This window comes from Tupaia chinensis, unplaced genomic scaffold (genome assembly GCF_000334495.1).
Source record: "Tupaia chinensis unplaced genomic scaffold, TupChi_1.0 Scaffold000240_1, whole genome shotgun sequence".
Taxonomy (NCBI): domain Eukaryota; kingdom Metazoa; phylum Chordata; class Mammalia; order Scandentia; family Tupaiidae; genus Tupaia; species Tupaia belangeri.
This window is the reverse complement of record NW_006159718.1, coordinates 804,927-824,443: the sequence shown is the minus strand read 5'-3', so window position 1 is coordinate 824,443 and position 19,517 is coordinate 804,927. Positions and strand designations below refer to the sequence as shown.

Here is a 19,517-nt window from a genome sequence, read left to right as displayed (position 1 = left end):
CATCTGAATTAATGGTTCGACTGGGTGTACATGCAAAATTTTCTCTGAGGAGCTGGCCTGCTGCAGATCGGATGACTTAGAACATTATTATGCTTTTTCTCCCCTTTTAGGGCATGTGTGTGTACCAGAGAAAGAGAGAGAGACAGAAAGAGGGGGAAAGTACCCCTCAATGAGTTGTGGCCACACCGCAATCCCTTCCCATCTCTTCACCCTGTCAGGATTTTGGACACACACTCACACATGTACCTGGTGGGTTTCAAGCTATAAGGGCCAGAATTCAAACTGGCTAATCATGAGGGGTCTGACTCCCTTAACCACTAGGCCATGGGGCCAGCCCAAACTAAAGATGAAAAAGGATTTATCAATTTCATTTTCAGTATGTTTCTTCAATGCTATAATTATATATGGGAAGTTTCTTTCATTTTTATTGGTAGTCACAGTTTAACTGTCATAAATATAAGCAATGATTTAATTTAAAAATTCTGTACCAGTATTAATAAAGAACAAATGATTATCCAACTGATAAATTCAGATTAAAGCAACACACAGATATCATTTTAACTTTACAATATAGCAGAATTTAACACCAAAATTCTAGAGTTTTTTTCTTTTATTGAGAGAGATTTTTTTTCCTATAGGGCACATGTACTCATTGGAGAGAGAGAGAGAAACAATGAGACATGACCCCCCAATTCAGGAGGATGGCCATGGTACAATCCCTTCTCCCCCACTCTCCTCTTGGATATGCAACATGTGCCCAGCTTGAGTTTCAAGCTGCCAGGTCCAGGATTAAAACCACCAGGCCCAAGACTCAAACCACAGTAGACCAAGTGGGAGTCCAGTGCCTTAACCACCATGCCACCTGCTGGCTCCCAACTCTAGGTTTTAATGCATTATTAAATGTCTAACTAAAGAAATGTCTAAGGAAGAAATAAAACTGACTCAATTCAAAAAGTGCTACTTTATTATTTCATATATAAAAAAAAAAAATTGTAAAAAAAAAAAAAAAGCCTCCGCATGACGACTGGTCTTACCTTATATATCTGATCGTTGTCTTCGGGTTCCGGACTAGATGGCAATGACAGCTGAATATCATGCAATGAACCACTTCCGTCATGCTGCAGGGTGCAGAGTAGAAAAACAACAGAAATCAGAAACTGCAGACATTTGGTTTAAACCAAACAAACCCCAGACTAAATGCTAACATGGCAAATAGCAGATAGGAGATAAGGACCATTAGTGAACCTACTATGAAGCTATGCCTTGAGTGTCTGGCGGCTGCATAAACATCCATATGAAAAATGCAAATTGTGCATTTAAGATTGGTATATCCTAAGAGATTTACTGAATGTATGTTATACTTAGTAAAAGAAATTGAACAAGTAAACATTCTGTCCTTAAACATGATAAAGAAAATGAAGTGATGAGTTAAGCTCTATCTGTAGTTGAACTGGTTTAAGAATAAGAAATTTCATGTTCCACAACTCAGAACACCTTGAGCAGGAGGAGCCAGTGCAGAATATAACTGGGCCAATGCTGAGGAACTGAGCCCCTGACCAAGGCAGCACAGTACGGCTCGACACCTGCTTGTTCGGACGGTATTGAGCTGCCTTGGGTACCATGGAAGCAGCAACATTCAAGGAGCACCAATATCACAACAGACACATCTGTCCTCAATGTCTCAGACCATGGGCAATGTCCTTCATTCAAACCAGGGTACCACGATAGGAGAACTGAGCATTCACAGTATGTCCTTCTTTACTGTACCGCATACCTACTAAATCAAAATCTCCATAGATGGGGACCAGAAATGTGTATTTAGAAAAGTCCAACAGGCAAAGCTGACTGGCAATTAGACTAAGGTCCACCAAACTTCTGGCATGAAAAAGTTCCATTTCTGTTGGTAACGTCATATGGCCACCACCTGAGAGAAGAGGTGATCGCCTGATGAATAGCAATGGCCTCAGAATACCACATTTAAAACAACACTGAAAAAAAGGAAGGAAAGAGAAAGAAATTTTACAAGACTCATCTAAATAAAACTATCATTTTTGCTATTAATGCCCTAACATATAGAAAAATGTCCAGTCTTACATTCAAGTATATTTGAGAAAAGAAAACAAGTCACTCCTATTCAGTACTATACTGAAGTTTCGAACCAGGGCAATAAGTTAAGAAAAAAGACATAAAAGACAGATAAATAGAAAAGGAAGAAATAAAACTGTCTCTACCCAAAGATATAATTTCTCGTGAAGAAAAACCCAAAGTATCTACAGTGAAATTAATAGGACTAGGAAAGTCAAGGATAAATGGTCAGTATAGAAAAACTGACTATTTTTATGGCGAAAACAACTGAACTGAATTTTTAAAACCTACCATTTAAAACAAACCAAAATCCAAAACAAAACCAATAAAAATATCAAAATAAAAAAATTAGGTACAAATCAAATGGAATATAGACAAACTTTATACATTATAAATTATATATAGCTAGATAGATAAGTAACCATATATTTATTTGCTACTTGCCATATATGTATTTTATACACATAGAAATCAGAGAAGACGAAGTGAATGGAAAGATAGCCTCTGTCCATGGACTGACAGACTCAACATTAATGGATTGGAAAGACTTAATATTGAGAAAACAATTCTCTTCCAAATTCAGATAAAGACTCAGTACCCTCCAAATCAAAATCCCATCAGAATTTTCAGAAATTTTGTAGAAATAAAAACGCTATTTCTAAAATTTGTATCAGAAGGGAAAAGAGCAAACAGTCAGTTAAAAAAAAAAAAAAAAAAAAAACCAGAATGAAGTCCGAGGAGTCACACTACTTCGCTTTAAGACTCACTACAGAGGTCTAGTAATCAAAACACATCGAGCATGGGCAAGGGAACAAAGATCAAAGCGCAGACGAGAGTGAAAGACAACTCGCACATTCCTGATCAGAGCCATTCCTGCCAAAGCCACAGAGGAAATTCAACAGAACAAGGACAGTCTTCACATGGTGCTAGAACAATCAAACATTCACACATAGAAAATGAACTCTTCCCAAAACTCACATCATTTACAAAAACTCTCGAGATTATAGGCCTAAATTTTAAACTTAAAACTAAAAACTTCTCCAAGTAAACAGAGAAAATCTTTGTGACCTTGAATTGAGCAAAGATTTCTTTACTACAATATTAAAAACATGATACAATTAGAAAAAAAATTTGGATTTCAAGTGTTGAACTTCGACTCTTTAAAAAAAACTATTAATGGAATGAAAAGTCATGGGCTTAGAGAAAATTCTTGTAATAATTCAGTTAAAATTGTGAGCGCAGTACATTAACTTATAAAAAGCATCAAATAATTAGCTAATTTTAAACAAAAGCATCAACAAAATAATGATGTGAAGGCCTGGTATTTTTAACTAACTTATAACTCACAATTATATATCATTGCCCAAAAAGCTACTCCCATTTTCTTTTTTAGTAATTTGTTTCTGCATCTGAACACCTGATAAAGACATGTGAGATATATAAAGAATTCTCACAAATCAGTAGAAAACAGGAATCAGCAGTTAGCATAATGGCTATGTTGCTGAACTCCCATGTAGCCAATCGCAGTTCAAGTCTCGGACCTGGTGGTTTAAACTCATGCCAGGCACATGTGCATGCGTGTCCAAGATCCCAAGAGGAGAATGGAGGAGAAGAGATTGCGGTATGGATAAACACCCCCCCCCCGGGGGAGTGATTACTCGCTTTCTATCTCTCTGTCTCTGTCTTTCTGGCAAGCACACACACCCTATAGCAAAAACCTCTCCAAAAAAAAAAAGAAAATCAGTAGAATATTTTTTTTAACTAATTTATTGAAATCTTTTTCATTGCCAGAGTGTACATGTACTTGCCAGAAAGAGAGAGGGCGCACTACCCAATGGGCATGGTCATGCCACAATCCCTTCTCTATTTCTCCAGCCATCAGTATCTTGGGCATACATGCACATGTGCCTGGCAGGTTTTTCAAGCAGTCAGTCAAGATTCAAACTATGGGTGGCCCCCTACACACAGTGCTTAAATGCTATGCTACAGAGTTGGCCCCCAGAACATTTTTGGGGGGAGAGGTTTTTGCTATAGGGCACATGTGCCTGCCAGAAAGGCAGAGAGAGACAAAGAGACAGAAAGTGAGAAATCACCCCCCGGGAGGATGGCCATGCTACAATCCCTTCTCCTCCACTCTCCCCTCAGGATCTTGGGCACACACGCACATCCCCCCAGCATGAGTTTAAGCCACCGGGTCTGGGATTCACACCATGGTCAACTACATGGGAGTCCAGCCAACATAGCCATTACACCAACTGCTGGTCCCAAAACATTTTTTAATGGGAAAAAAAATCAGACATGTCACCAAAAAGAATAAATGGCAAATAATCACATGAAAAGATGCTTAACATTATTAGTCATTACATAAATGCAAATTAAAACCACAATGAGAAACCACTATCCACCTATTAGAACGGCTTTGTAAAACATACTGAAAAACACCAACGACAGGCAAGGATGCAGAATAATAGTAAATTTCATACCTAGCTGGTAGGAATACAAGTGGTGCAGACACTAAGGAACAGCTTGGTAGTTTCTTACAAAGTTAAATATATATGCACCATATATTCCAACAATCCCACTTCCAGTTATTTATCCAAGAAAATGAAAACACATGCTCACATGAAAATCTATGCACATATGTTCATGGTGGTGTTATTCGTAATTGTCAAAAACTAGAAAATAACACAAACATCCCTCAACTGGTATATGGATTAGTATGGTATATGCATAAAATGGAATACCACTCTGCAATAAATTACTGACATATGGAAGAGTATAAGTGAATTTCGAATCTCTGTTGTTAAAAGAAACAAGCCAGATGTAGGGCAGCTGGTGATGTGGTGTTTGTGGTGCTAGATCCCATATGGCTGACTCACAGTTCAAGACCTAGATCCAACAACTTGAAAAATGTTGGGTATATGTGTGCATACGTGCCCAAAAATCCCAAAAGGAGAATGGAGGAGAAGGGACTGCAGCAGGGCAGTCCCTTGAGGGGGGATGCTTTCTCACTTTCTCTCTTTCTGTTTGCTTCTGTCTGTCTTTGGCAAGTACAGAAGCCCTAAAGCAAATTGAAAAAATAAATAAAACAAAAGCTCATAGCAAATTGTATCTCAGTAGAATGGCACTAAGGCTGAGCAATATACCCAAAGAAATTCATGCCCACTCAGAAATTCGGTGTGATCTTATTTGGAAATAAGTTTCTTTGCAAATGTAATCAAAGTGAGGTCATACTTCTTGCCTAAGATGAGCCCTGAATCATGTGACTGATGTCATCGTACAAAGAGAGAAGTCTGGACGCACAGACACCCAAGGTCCGCACACACAGCAGCTGACGGAGCCATCCAGGAGTTCCCAGGCCAGGGGGTGCCCGGGGTGCCGGCCGGCTCTCACCAGGAGCAGGAAGCAATGCCGATCTTTCTCCCAGAATCTTCAGACATAGCGTGGCCCTGACATCAACAACAGCTTGAGGTTTAAATTCAAGCTCCCAGAACGACTAGAGAATAAATGCCCTGGTTCTAAGGCACCAAGCTCACAGGACTTCGGTATGGCAGCTCAGAAAACTAATAACAAGACTTGACCTCCCAATATAAGTAATTAAAAGCACACAAAAATGAGAAATAGCAGATAAATCTCAAAAATCACCAGAAAAATAAAGCTGATATACCAGTATCACAAGAGAATGGATAAAACCAAAGATTAAAAAGTATTAATAAGAATAAACAGATTTTAATTAATAACAGACTAACAAACTACCATGATTATGCACCAACCATAAGCATTTATATACTAACAAAATAGCCAGAAAATGCTAAAACAAACACTGAGAGCATTAAGAGAAACTGAAAAATCTGTAATTGTAGGAGAGAAACACTACTCTCGGAATCTCACAAGTCAAAGACAATTAGAAGTATGAATGAGATACATGGATTACTTTTTTTTTTTGGAGAGGTTTTTGCTATAGGGTGCGTGTGCTCACCAGACAGACAGAGACAGAGAGACAGAAAGCGAGAAATCACCCCCCAGGGGGGATGGTCACGCCACAATCCCTTCTCCTCCATTCTCCTCTCGGGATCTTGGGCACACACGCACACGCACCCGGCGTGAGTTCTAAGCCACCGGGTCCAGGACGCGAACCGCGGTCGACTACGTGGGAGTCCAGCGACATAGCCATTACGCTAACTGCTGGTCCCCCAGCAATATTCTTTTTTTAAAAATTGCCTGATGGCTGATGTGCTCACCAGAGATGGAGACAGAGAGAGAAGCAACCGTGCCCCATGGGCGTGGTTACACTACAGCACTTTTTCATTTCCAACCTGTCATGATTCTAGGCATTTATGCGCATGTGCTCCATGTTGTTCATGTAGTTGACCACGGTTTGCGTCCCGGATCCGGTGGCTTAAAGCTCACGCTGGGCACGTGTGCGTGCGTGCCCAAGATCCCGAGAGGAGAATGGAGGAGAAGGGATTGCGGCATGACTATCCCCCTGAGGGGTGATTTCTCGCTTTCTGTCTCTGTGTCTTTCTCTGTCTGTCGGGCGCCCTTTCGGAGAAAAAAAAAAAAAAAAAAAAAAAAACTCTCCAAAAAAAAAAAAGGATATTGCTCACATTTGTAAATGACTGCATTTGATATGCATTATAAATATCTGTACTATATTCTCAATTTTGCCTCTTGCTCAAAGAAGCTAAAGTACTCACTGCAAGACCCCCAAGGACAAGTTTCCCAATACCAGCTCACGGCCAGCAAAACACCAGCACCTCCCACAGATCCTGCACCTTACAGATGCTGATCTTTATTACCACTGCACTGAGAAGAGAAAATGATTTTAAAATGAAAGCCCCATGAACCCCCCCAAAATGTCAAAGTTCAGAAAAATTCTAAGTAAAATAAATTTATAGGATACTCCAATACGAGTGAGTTATTAATGATTAAGTTATTGTTATGCCCAAAAAGAAATCCTGTCCCTCCCCCTTTTAAAAGAGTCCAGCAGTCTAGGCTTAGGTGATTAAGAAGTGAAACTGCTATTATTGCCATCAAAGAGCTTTAGACATAACTATAATCTCTAACTGAATCAACTGATAAAACCACCCCGCCTCTCTACCCCAGATAATAGGACACTAACCCATGGTACTACTCTCTATTAACCCTAACAAACATGAAAGTGTCCAAGCCAAAGAAGAGAAATATTTTTTAAATGCTCCTTTAGCGCTAAAGGGGAAAAAGGTCTCCAAGTGGGCAGAAAGCTCTCTCTCCAAGGATTGCTGGAAAGCAGCTTCACGCGTGCTCCTCTCATGCCCCACGTCACATGTGCTGTGGAGCTAACAACGACCAGCGCCGGGCACTGCTCCTAGCATTCTGCATAGACACGTTTCATAAACGCACAGGAGCAAACACTACAACACAACAGCATGCCTTATGAACAGAACATAGCCTCCCCATCATGTGACCATCCATAACCATGTGTATTCTGGGCTGCTTTATTTTATTCAGTGTCTGAGCCATTTCTATGGGTTCTAGTTAGGGTTTCTGAAATCTAAAAGCATCAGAAGGCTAACTCATGCATCGGCATTTTATTAAAGATGGATACCCCTTCCCTGTTCTAAAAGCATCAGAGGACTATTTTAGAAGTTAAACTTTTGTTCTTTATAATAATCCTTGCACATGTGAGGGGAACTTTAAAAATTTCATGGATAAATGGAAGTAATATGAGTTTATTTTGGTGCCCAAAAAAGCCCCTGAAATCCACTCATAATTTTTTTGTAATACACATTTTCTGTGGACTCTGTGAAGACAGATCCCTTACATTCACTTGGAAACCCTGTAATAAACTCCATCTTACCCAGGTGACTCTCCCGGGAGTGTGGAAACACTGGGATCTTTCCAGGAGCTCCATTGCAGCAGTAATGGACGTGGGTACTTGAAACGACCAAGAGGGCAGTGTGGCAGCAATGACCAGTCCCTGCTGCCAGGCGTCACCAGTGATGTCAACAAAGCTGCCTATGTTCAGAAATGCTCCCCACAGTCACAGGGAGCTCGGGGTAGGCAGTGGAGGAAGGGAAGAGGCTTTTCTTCTTTTCTTTTCCACAAGTTTTTATTTTTGTTTCATTAATATAAAGGTACATTAATATAAAGGTACATAAAAAAACTCCCATCACCACACACATGGTTAGAATGTTCACGGAGACCATTTATGAGCAATACTGTAATTCACCTGCGAGATTTTAAATCTAACGATTCAAGCACCATTTCAAATGATTTAAAAACGACAAACAGCCTGATTTTCAGTAAGTGCCTCAGAGATGAGGGGATCCTAACAGATGGCTGGGCGGAGACAGTTCAGAACAACAACAAAGACATCCACCGGGCGCTCACATCAACATAATGCTGTGATAAGTGAGCAGCCCCTCTGCAATGCTCTAGCAAACAGAGTTTACAAATCCCTGATGTTCACATTTTTTTTTATTATTAAACTAAGTGTTTAGTTTTTACATGTCTCAATCTGGATATCTCTTCCTAAGGATGTGTTTTATCTCTTAAATATATCACTAATTTTAATTTTTTTACATTTTGACTTTCTTAAAAATATTTAACCCTTGGGGACCATCAGTTCGCGTAATGGCTATGTCACTGGACTCCCACATAGTCAACCATGGTTCACGTCCCAGACCCGGTGGCTTAAAACTCACGCTGGGTGTGTGTGCGTGCGTGCCCAAGATCCCAAGAGGAGAATGGAAGAGAAAGGATTGCGGCGTGGCCATCCCCCCTGGGGGGCGATTTCTCGCTTTCTGTCTCTCTGTCTCACTCTGTCTGTCTGGCGAGCACATGCGCCCTATAGCAAAAAAAAAAAAAAAAAAACTCTCTCTCAAAAAAAAAAAAAAAAAAAAAAAAAAAAAACCCCTCCCTCAAAAAAAAAAAAAAAAGAAAGAAAAAAAAAATTAAATCTTCCAATCAGTCTTGTCTTATACTCCAGGATAAGACACGAAATGATTTCTCCTTGTTACCGTGCCGGAGAGCACGTGTGACTGCAAGAGCACACTCGCACACCCGTGCGCTCAGGGAGGAGAGAGCAAGGGCTGGCTAGTCTGGGCACAGGCTCCTGCTCAGACTCCTGGCAGCTTTGCCTGGGGAGGGCAGGGACTCCCAGGAGGCTGCAGACCAAGTGCAGGGGGCCTCACACGTGTACACGACAGCTGGGCCTAAATAATCTCTTCTACACTGCAGTGCATTTTTCTCAACAGCGTATATTGTTTAAACATTCTGTATCCATTCATTTTTGTTTTGCTTTTAGATGACATCAGTGGGTTTGCGCGCGCATGTGCACATGTGTGCATGTGTGTGTGTGTGTTCTTTTTAATGGCAGAGCAGGAGAGAGAGCATTACAGAAACCCTCAACAGGGCCTGGTCCCTCACAATCCTTTTCCATCCAATGCTCCATCCCGTTAGGAACCGGGGCATGTGTGCAGGCTGGAGAAGGGACTGGGTCTCTTGTTGGCATGTGGGATCGGGCAACCTCTGCACAGTGCTTAGCTGCTGTGCTATAGGGCTGGCCTTCCATTTTAGCTTTTTTAGTAAATACTTCACAACATATTCTGAATTTCCTGTTCTTTTCCACTGTTCTACGTTTCTATTTGTGTGAATACAATTCTGCTCTAAAGGGTTTTCCCCCTTCCCTTTTTGTCTTTTTCAATGTACACAAAACATTACTCTTTGAGGTTTCCAATTCTGGAGTCATTCTGATGAAGTTCAAAAACAGAACGTCTGTAATTGTGGCTGAGATTGCATCACGCCGACAGACAGTGCCAGGAGAACTGCGGATTCACGCTGTAGACCTGGAGTGTACCTTACACAACCTCTTTATGACATAGTTTGTTAAATTTTGTAACAGCATGCTTGTAATTATTTATTTTAATATCTGTATATTCTCCTAGACTAAAAGCTAGCTGTCTTGATTATTACATTAATTTCCATGAATTAATGTTTCCGATATTCAGCCTTCTTACAGAACACAAAGGTTCGCTTATAAAAAAGTACAAACGCTTCTCAGTAAAATGATTAATTTTAATGTTCTTATAGATACAGTGACAATTTAATTTTTAACTATTTCAATACCAGAGCTGTGACTTCTCTCTTACTCTTTACTACTACCACAATACTTGGTACTCTACTTTAACCTTTACTACTACCACAATACTTGGTACTCTACAAGTACTTAAAGTTTATTGAATGATAAAATAACAATAACTAAGTAGCAATGAAGGCGATGGAATGAACTTCTAGAGCAACTACACAAAATCTGAGAAGGGCGCTAGTACATGGTATGGAGGTTAAGGTGCTAGATTCCACATGGCCAACTTCACAGTTTGAGTCCCGGACCAGGCAGCTTAAAAATCATGCTGGGCACGTGCATAGGTACCCCAAATCCTGAGAGAATGGAGAAGGGACTGTGACATGGTCAACTCCATGGGAGATGACTTCTCACAGCCCCTCACTTCTGTCTCTCTCCAGCAAGTGCACTCACCCTATAGAGTTTAAAAAAAGGAAGAAGAAAAAATGTGAGAAGGTAAGCAATTAGCCCTGGAGTTTTGAGTACCGTATTGTTCATCTACTACAACAGGCTTAGGCGACCGGCAAATGGCATAACCATTACGTCACTGGACTCCCACAATCGACCACGGTTTCAGTCCCAGACCTGGGAGTTTAAAACTCACATCAGGTGCATGTGCATGCTTGCCCAAAATCCCAAGAAAAGAATGAAGGAGAAGGGACTGCAACATGGCCATCCCCCCAGGCAGTGATTTCTCACTTTCTGTCTCTCTGTTTCTCTAGCAAACACATATGTCCTATAGCAAAAATCTCTCTTTAAAAACAAAACAAAACAAAACAAAACAAAAAACAGGTTTGGATTTTCTGGGTGGAGGAGGTGGTTCATGAACCACAAGGAGAAATGTATGCCATTATCACAACCAAGTACACATTAAAAGATCTGTGAATATGTATGCGGCATGTGTGTGCATTTGCCTACACATGAATGGACAGACAGAGATACAGGTTAAGTATTCCTTATCCAAATTGCTTGGGACCATAAGTGTTTTGGATTTTAAATTTCTTTTCAAATCTTGGACTATTTGCAAATACATAATGAGATTATGTTGCAAATGGGTCCTAAGTTTAAACATGAAGCTAATTTCTGCTTCAATCACACACACACAGCCAGAAGGTAATGTTACAGAGTATTTTTGCACTGTAATGCTTTGACTGACCATTATGTAAGGTTAGATATACAGTTTTCCACTTTGGCATCACATCATCACTCAGAAAGGCTCCGATTCTGAAGCATTCCCAAAGTGTACTTGTCTACTCCATGAGTGAAGGAGGCAGAGACCTGCTGCAGGCTCTGTGATGCTACAATGCACCCCAGCCGTCAGCCAGCCCAGCTGGTGGGCAGGCGTGTATCTACTGTACATGGGCAGGACTTTCGGACTTCCTTGGGAGGCTTCCCTGAGCCTCATACACCATCAGGCTTTTAACCACTGTGCCACCATCCAGTCCCTCAAAAATATTTAATATTGAAATATAAATTTTTAATTTCCTTCCTCTCATAAAGAGTACCCACAGAAAAGACATAAGCAGTATCATATCTAACAGTCAAGCATTGACAGCATCTCTATTAAGTTCAGAAAGAAGACAGGAGCACTTTAAAACTTGTCTGGAGTTGCATAAGGCAAGGAAAAACTAAAAAATTTGAAATAAACAGACCTCGTTGTTGTAGATACATAAAAAATTTCCCCCAAAAAATCTATGGGTTCATTCTTAATAATTATATCAAAATTACGGAATACAAACTCGATAAACAAAAGTCTGTTGTATCTCTGCACACTAACAACAATCCTTTAAGAAACAGGAGTACCTGGGGCCAGCGGTAGGCATGGTGGTTAAAGCTCTGGACTCCCATATGGCCAACCACGGTTCGAGGCCTGGACCTGGTAGCTTGCTTTCTCACTTTCCCTTTCTCTGTCTCTATCTAGTGAGCACACATGCTTTATGGCAATTTTTTAAAGATAACAATAAATGAAATAAAATAATTAAATAAAAAGAAACAGTAGTGCTTACAATAACAAAAGCTTTCGGTACTAGAAGTAAACCTAACAAAACTATAGAAATGTTCTACAGAGAAAGGTATAAAATCTTATTTTTGAAATGTTTTAAAACTAAATCAATGAGCCCATGTGTCATGCTCTTGGATATGAAATCTAAATATCTTAATATGTCACTTCTCTCTGTAATCAAGCTATCAGTTTGACGTTACTGCCATTAAAATTCCTGGAGAGTTTTACATAGAACTTGAAAACATGATTCTAACATTTTATGGAAAAGCAAAAAGACTAAGAATAGTTAAAGATACTTCTAAGACGGGTAAGACAGGGAACCACAGTGATGCACTCTTAAGCAATGGTTAACGTGTATAATGTGGAACCAGGATAGTGGCACATATAATAGACAACTGCTTTTATGTGAGAGTTCGCAATTTTACCTTTCTATTTTAGTTTATAATTTTTTATTTACATTTATTTAATTGTTGTATGACTTTGTGGGGGCAAAACATGGATTTTTCAAGACAACTGGGGTTTAAAAAGCAGGCATTACAGGTCACAAGAGAAAGAATGGACTCTTTCTCATGTTCAGTCCTAAACCCTCTGGTCATCGAAGTAGGATGAGATGAAAGTGGGTCTCCATTCCACACCTTATATACACCAAAATTGAGTCTAAGGTCTCTCAGACTCAATTGTGAAGTTTGAAATTCTTAACTTTTTAGAAAAGGAGAATAGTTTTATGACTGTAGAACAGGGGAAGATTTCTTAAGCAAGGATTTCTAAAGGCACAAACCACAAAGAAAAAGTCTAATAAATTCAACCACTTTATTAGTAGTCAGGGAAATGCAAATTAAAAGCACAATTAAATATTATAAAATTTAAAAGTTGGATAATATCAAGTGTTCACAAATGTAGAATAAAAAACAGCATTTGTCACTGAAGGTGAGTCGAAAAGACTGACCAACTTTGGAAAACAGTTTGGTATTTCTAGGAGAGTATTTCCACGCCTCACCACTCAGAAATTTGCACTCCTAATTAGACAGACCAGTGGAACTTTGCCTATATGGCCAGGAAAATGTTCATAGTAATAGTTATTTGCCAGAGCCAAAAAAAAAAAAAAGGAAACAAACATATCAGACATCAAGAGTAAGATGGGCAAAGATACTATGGTTTCCTGTGAACAGACCAGCAATACAGAAACAAAAATTAATGAAGGAGAGCTAAACAACAATGAAGAGTAAAACACACATGAATCAAAGAAGAGAAATATTTACAATAAAATTTCACTAACATGAAGTTCACGAAGGCAAAGCTATTATTCACAGGAATATGCAGGGGGCAGAGCAGAGCGCACCAGGTGCCAGGAAGGCAGGGCACTATACTCAAGAAAAGGCATGTGGGCTGCTTACTAAGGTCTCATTTCTCAACTGGGTGGTGAGTGCAAAGCTGCTTCATATTATTCATTAACGTCAGATTGTAAACATTCCTTTTATTTCACAAAATTTCACATTTCTTTCCTGGAGTGTTAAGACAAGCGTGGGGAGAGAGGAGTCTGACTGCCCAGGTTTGCGGGTGATTTTCTGCAGCATGTGGCAATCACTAAGCGGCTGTACTCGCAGTGCCCATCCCAAAGGTTGCCCCATCCACTACCCCATCCACCTACCACTACACGCGCACATACACACCACACAGCACATACCGTGAGAGTTACGTGAGAGAAAACACTACTTTACCCTCTACATTGGAAGTAAGGAGGGACAGCAAAATAAAACAAGTGTAGCACACCTGGAATTTCACAAAACGTATCACATACTCCTTTATTTTTATTCCCAACGCAAGCATTCTGGTGTAAACAGGCCATGAATCCAAGGGATCAAATAGCTTGCAACTCAAATAAAATGTCAGAAAGAAGTCTCACCAAACTTCTCTATTACATCTTAGATTCTTCACTTCCTACTTGGAGGTCAAAACAGATGTTGAATGTGATAAGAAGATAAAAGCGAACAGGGAAAATAATGACAAGAATGAGAGAGGGAAAAGTGGGTGGGTCTAGTCCTTGGAAAAGGATGCACTGCAGCATCTGCTAAAACCGACACACCTTACAGCCCACCAGCAAGCCCACCACAGATACATGCCCACAAAAATGCATGCCTACATGCACCAAAAGGAATACACTCGGAGATTACAGCTGCACCATTCAGATATTGAAACATTTTTGAAAATTTTCAAGAAATGGAAACTTTTCCAAATGCCTGTCAGCCTCAGGACAAGTGAAATAGACTATGCAACACTCACACGATGGAGCACTCCGTGACAGTGAAATGGACGCAGAGACTGGGTGATGCACACAAGTAATGCTGAGGGGAAAAGCCAGATCTAAATAAGGATGTCCTACGATCTCATTTCATTCCAAAGTTAAAGTAAAAGCGAACTCATCCATGCTTTCGGAAATGAGGTGCTCTCCATTAGAAGAACAGGGTAGACACTGGAAGGGGCTTTGGTTCCATTAATAGTAATGTTCCATTTCTTGCCGGGCTCTGGCTACCAAGGGTTTTTCAACTGGTGAAAATTCAATGAAATGAACACTTAAGAATTACTTCCTTTCCTGTACATGTATGTATGCTTGAATAAAAGGCTTTTCAAATAGGGTATAAAGAATTAAACTAAGGAGACAAGGTACTGTTAAAAACACTTTTTTGTTCATCAAAGCAGAATCAAAATTTTTTGTTCTTCAAAGCAGAATCAAAATTCTTACTCAAAATCTTCTAAATTAGGGACCAGCAGTTAGCGCAATGGCTATGTTGCTGGACTCCCATGTAGTCGACTGTGGTTCAAGTCTCGGACCTGGCGGCTTAAACTCACACCAGGCGCGTGTGCATGTGTGCCCAAGATTCCGAGAGGAGAATGGAGGAGAAGGGACTGCGGTGCGGCCATCCCCCCTGGGGGGTTGATTTCTCACTTTCTGTCTTTCTGGCAAGTACACACACCCTACAGCAAAAAACCTCTCAAAAAAAAGAAGAAAAAACCTTCTAAATTAGGCAATTAAAAATTATTTTAATGAATAATTAGCTAAAATAACTTAAAAGCCCTGGTTAGTTTAAAATGCATTCTATATTAATATGCAAGAGAGTAACCGTGAAACATACAATGAAATCTGAGTCTGTTTTCTGATGATTAAAATGAGATTATTACTGTGGTCTTTCCCATTCCTGTGATGCTGTGACAAGCAGAATGAGGTACCCGAAAATGCCACTTAAACTCGAAGTAACCTTGAGTAGAATATAACAAAAAATAGACAAAAGACTACCCAGAAAAAATCATTAATTTCTGTCCAGAAAATTTATAATTAATATAAAACTATCAATATTTATGGGCCTTTAATAACATGCTTACACTAAGTGTCATCACTAACATCAGATGTTAACATGTCACTAACATAACTTCACCTCCATCTGCCTTTACTGTACATACTATGAGTTTAGTTTTGGATGTGGTCCTGGCTCGTAAGAATCTAAAACCACATAACCCTGAAGACAGTGGCTCAGAAAAGGAGTATGAACAGCAAAGCAAAGTCAGACTATTCTTTCACAACCTTATTTTTAGGTTGAATTTGGCTAGTACAAAATTCAAATAAAGATTTAAAAACAAATGAAAGAGACCCATGATTTCAAGTTAGTGTTTTAAGTGCTTGGTTTTCTAACCCTGTCTGTAAGTGCTGAATGCTTAAACAAAGACACCAGTACAGACCCAGAAGCCAGGTCTACAGATGACTCTGGAGATTTACGATGCTGCCGTGAGTCTAGATTCTACCCTGTTCCCCAAAAAAGGACTGAGGAAGAGTCCTTTTAAAGGTCCAAAAATATTATTGAGTTACTGGTAATGTCATGGCATTTTTTTTTAAAAGAATTATTTTATTTAACTTTATTTATTTTAATTTGACCAGAGAGGGACAGAGCGAGAGAGAAAGAGAGAGGGAAAATGAGAAAGCAAGCCACCAGGTCCAGCACTCAAACCATAGTCGGCCATGTGAGAGTCCAGCATGCTTAACCACCATGCCACCTGCTGGCCCCATGACACGTTTTTGCATAGAAAAATATTAAAAATACATCGTGACTTTCCCGATAACCTAATGTATGAATATCATGACCAAGTGAAATGCTGCTTATTTCCCACTTAGGTGGGATCACAGCAGCAGCCACTGATTACTAACTACTGTCTCACGTACTCAGCTGCTCAGCTTATAACTATAAACTATCTCTAGGTCCCTTCAGCAATCTGCCAGCATAGATACCATCAACACAAAAATGAGGAAGAGACTGGTTTACAAAGTATATCACACAGTTTGTAAGTGCTGGGGGCTGTGTACAGAGACCATCATGCAAAACCTCCTTTTTTTCTCTCTCACAAATGTTTGGCGTATGTACTATTGCAAACGTTATTTTATAGATATCTAAATGGACATTAGAAGCCCAAATAACTATATTTTTTAAAAAGTTATATCAGTCGCTTTGCAATTCAAAATTCAGAGTTAGAAAGTGTCATTAAATACTCACCTGATGGAGCAGACGTTTCAGTTTGAGTAACTGGGTTTTCACTGCAGTGCAATCTTGAACCATGTGCCGGAGGGTCATCTCATCTAGCATCACCGTATTTTCTGGAACATCTACAAACATCTTCTGAGCCTGGAAAAAGGGGGTCCCTCCATAGCTTTCAAAATGACCCAAAGGAGATTCTCTATAGGGAGAGCCTCTGGAAAGGCAGGGGAAGAGGTGGATGGAAAAGACACAGGATACAAGTTCAGAAAGAGATACAGGCAATGAAGTCGTTGCAGTGATCATTACATGTCCTTTACCCGTACGCGCCTCGGGGGCTGAACGTGCTCCCACCATGAGGTGCGATCTGCTCTGGGTAATTATTAAGACAACCATGCTCTGCACACCCCACCCTTGTCCGTGCCTTACACGTTGGATGAACAAACCTCCTTCCTTTAGGAAGCAGAGAAACAAAATACCTGGGAAAAGCCTGACTTGGAAAACAGTGCACCTATTCTTCCCTTTCTCCACTGACTGCTCTTTGGTGATTGGCTCTGCACGGCCTCTCACCCGTCATGCCCTTTAAGCGGCTCACAACTCTTTAATGCTGCCTACATTAAGCCTCACTTTGTGCACACCCCTGGACTCCCACTTCAGAAAGTGCCAGCAGGCAGTAAAGAAAGGTGAACTATGCATCATTATTTCTTTCTTTTGTTCTTACAAGGTTGATAAATCATCTTTTCCAAAAAAGGTTAAATAATTTTTTTTTTCTTTAACTTGCTACAAAGCATCTGCTCTTGCTGGGGAGAGAACAAGAGAGAGAAAGTGAAAAAAGTCCCTGAGGGGACAGTCATGCCACAATCCCTTCTACTTCATTCTCCTCTCAAGGTTTTGGGCATGCCTGCACAGATGCTGAGTGTTTCCAAGTGACTGGGTTCAAGTGTGACCCATGCAGTTGGCCACATGGGTCCAGCCTCTTTAACCTCTGCGCCATCAGCTGTCCCAGAACAAGGTTTTATAAAAGTCTCATACATATCACATATTTCCTAGTCTTAGATTTCCACTAAAAAGCAAAACCAAAAACTACTCTCAACATAGTTGCATCTTTCTTGAGTTTCATGTAATAATATACATGCTCAATAAGAGCAAAAAAATTAGGGGTGGTGTATTTTAGGAGTGAAAAATACAACGTTTCATTTCAACCAGAAGTAATAGCTATAGAGATTTTAAAACCACTGCACTCACTCCTTAGCTCTGTCTTAGTTTGAAAGCCCAGAGACTGACAAGTGTCTCAGCTGTGAAATCCAGTAGTCCTTGGAGGTTGGTAGGAAAAATGGTTTGGAGCACCAACAAGCACCAATCCCAGATAACCGTACTACGTGACCTGCCTGGCACGGCCACTCTCCAAGTAGTCTTACAGGAGGTGATGTAAACCTTGCTCATCTGGAATAGCCTACTCACTGGCACATTTACTGAAAACAAAACCAGCATCAACTGCTCAGAATCTCAGCTGCTGAGATAGTGATGTTACTCGCAACAAACAAGCAGCAGACAAAAACCACAGAATGAAAACCAAAGAAGGGTATGTCCACAGAAAGCTCTGAAATGCTACGAGACATTCTTGGGAACAGAGAAGACTGCACACATCTAGGCTGTGCACACACCAAGGAAATACCTGAAAAGGGCTCCTCTTCCGTTTTTGGCTGACTGAGATTCTGAGCAAGCAGAAAGTCAAGGCCAAGGCAGACCTGCAAACTACCTACCAAGGTATCAAAGGCACTGAGACACACACATCCCCTTGGCAAAGCCTGCTCGAGGCATTTAAGGGAAACTGTCCAACCATTAGCTAAGCACTAAGCAAACCAAGCAGAGACTCTAAATGTTAAAAACACAGACTTCATGGGTTAGGGTGTGGCCTGGTGCTTAAGGAAACTGACCACACAGTTCATGTCCTGGACAGGTACCGGGCTGTATACACCCAAAATCCTGAAAGGAGATGGAGGAAAAGGGATTGTGTCGTGACCATTCCCCACAGGGGATGCTCCCCCATCCCTGCCCCATCCATGACCCCCCATCCTCTTCACCACCCCACCCCACCAGCGTATAAGCTCTCTGGCAAAATTAAACAAAATACGGACTTCAGAGAATTAGTTAACAAAGCCAACAATCACAAATCCAAACAACAACAAATAAGGCGTTTCAGCATTATTTACATTTATCTTTTCAAAATTTTTACAATAATCAAGTAATGATGCTAGCATATTCCCTTAATTATTTGGACAGAGGGGGGGAGGAAATGGAAAAGAAATAAGAAAAAGGAGGAAGGAAGGAGCAAAAAGAAATTGAAGAATAACCAAAAACTTCCCAAATTTGATTAAAAAAAAAACATTAATCTACAAATTCATAAGGTCAACGAACTCTAGGCATGAAAAACTAAAGGACAGACATATCTAAATACGTCATAGTCCAACTGTCAAAAGCCAAAGAAAAAGTGTGAATCCTTAATGCAGCCAACACAACTCCTTCAAAATTAAGGAAAAAATTCCCAGATAAATAAAAATAGAGAATTTGTTGCTAGCAGACCTTCTTACAACATACAGCGATGTTGAAGACTTTCTATCACCCTTTCAATAAAGAACAGAACTGTGTAGATCGAGGAGACAGAAAATCTGAGTGACACCATAAACCAGTAAGCCAGTGAGACCTACTAGACATTTGGAGACCAACTGCAGAGTAAGATCTGTAATCAAAAACCTTGCCACAAAAAAAAAAAAAAAAAAAAAGGAAAGCCCCCGTTTCTTTCCATGTG

At 40.2% G+C, this 19,517-nt stretch overlaps 1 protein-coding gene across 11 annotated transcripts in view; it reads right to left on the bottom strand.

Annotated features, from left to right (window-relative positions):
• CCSER2 (coiled-coil serine rich protein 2) overlaps window positions 1-19,517 on the bottom strand; it is a 143,057-nt gene that overhangs the window by 48,280 nt on the left and 75,260 nt on the right. For 8 of the 11 annotated variants that reach the window (XM_006148710.3, XM_006148712.3, XM_006148713.3 and 5 more), the window contains 2 exons: window positions 16,730-16,925; window positions 1,035-1,118 (listed from right to left, as the gene is read on the bottom strand). The exons of 1 other annotated variant lie outside the window; for it this stretch is intronic. In XM_006148710.3, the coding sequence (XP_006148772.1) occupies window positions 1,035-1,118; window positions 16,730-16,925 (280 nt within the window). Of the gene's footprint in view, window positions 1-1,034; window positions 1,119-16,729; window positions 16,926-19,517 lie in introns of those variants that run through there. 2 more of the 11 variants (XR_003549427.1, XR_001370398.2) reach the window with 2 other exon arrangements.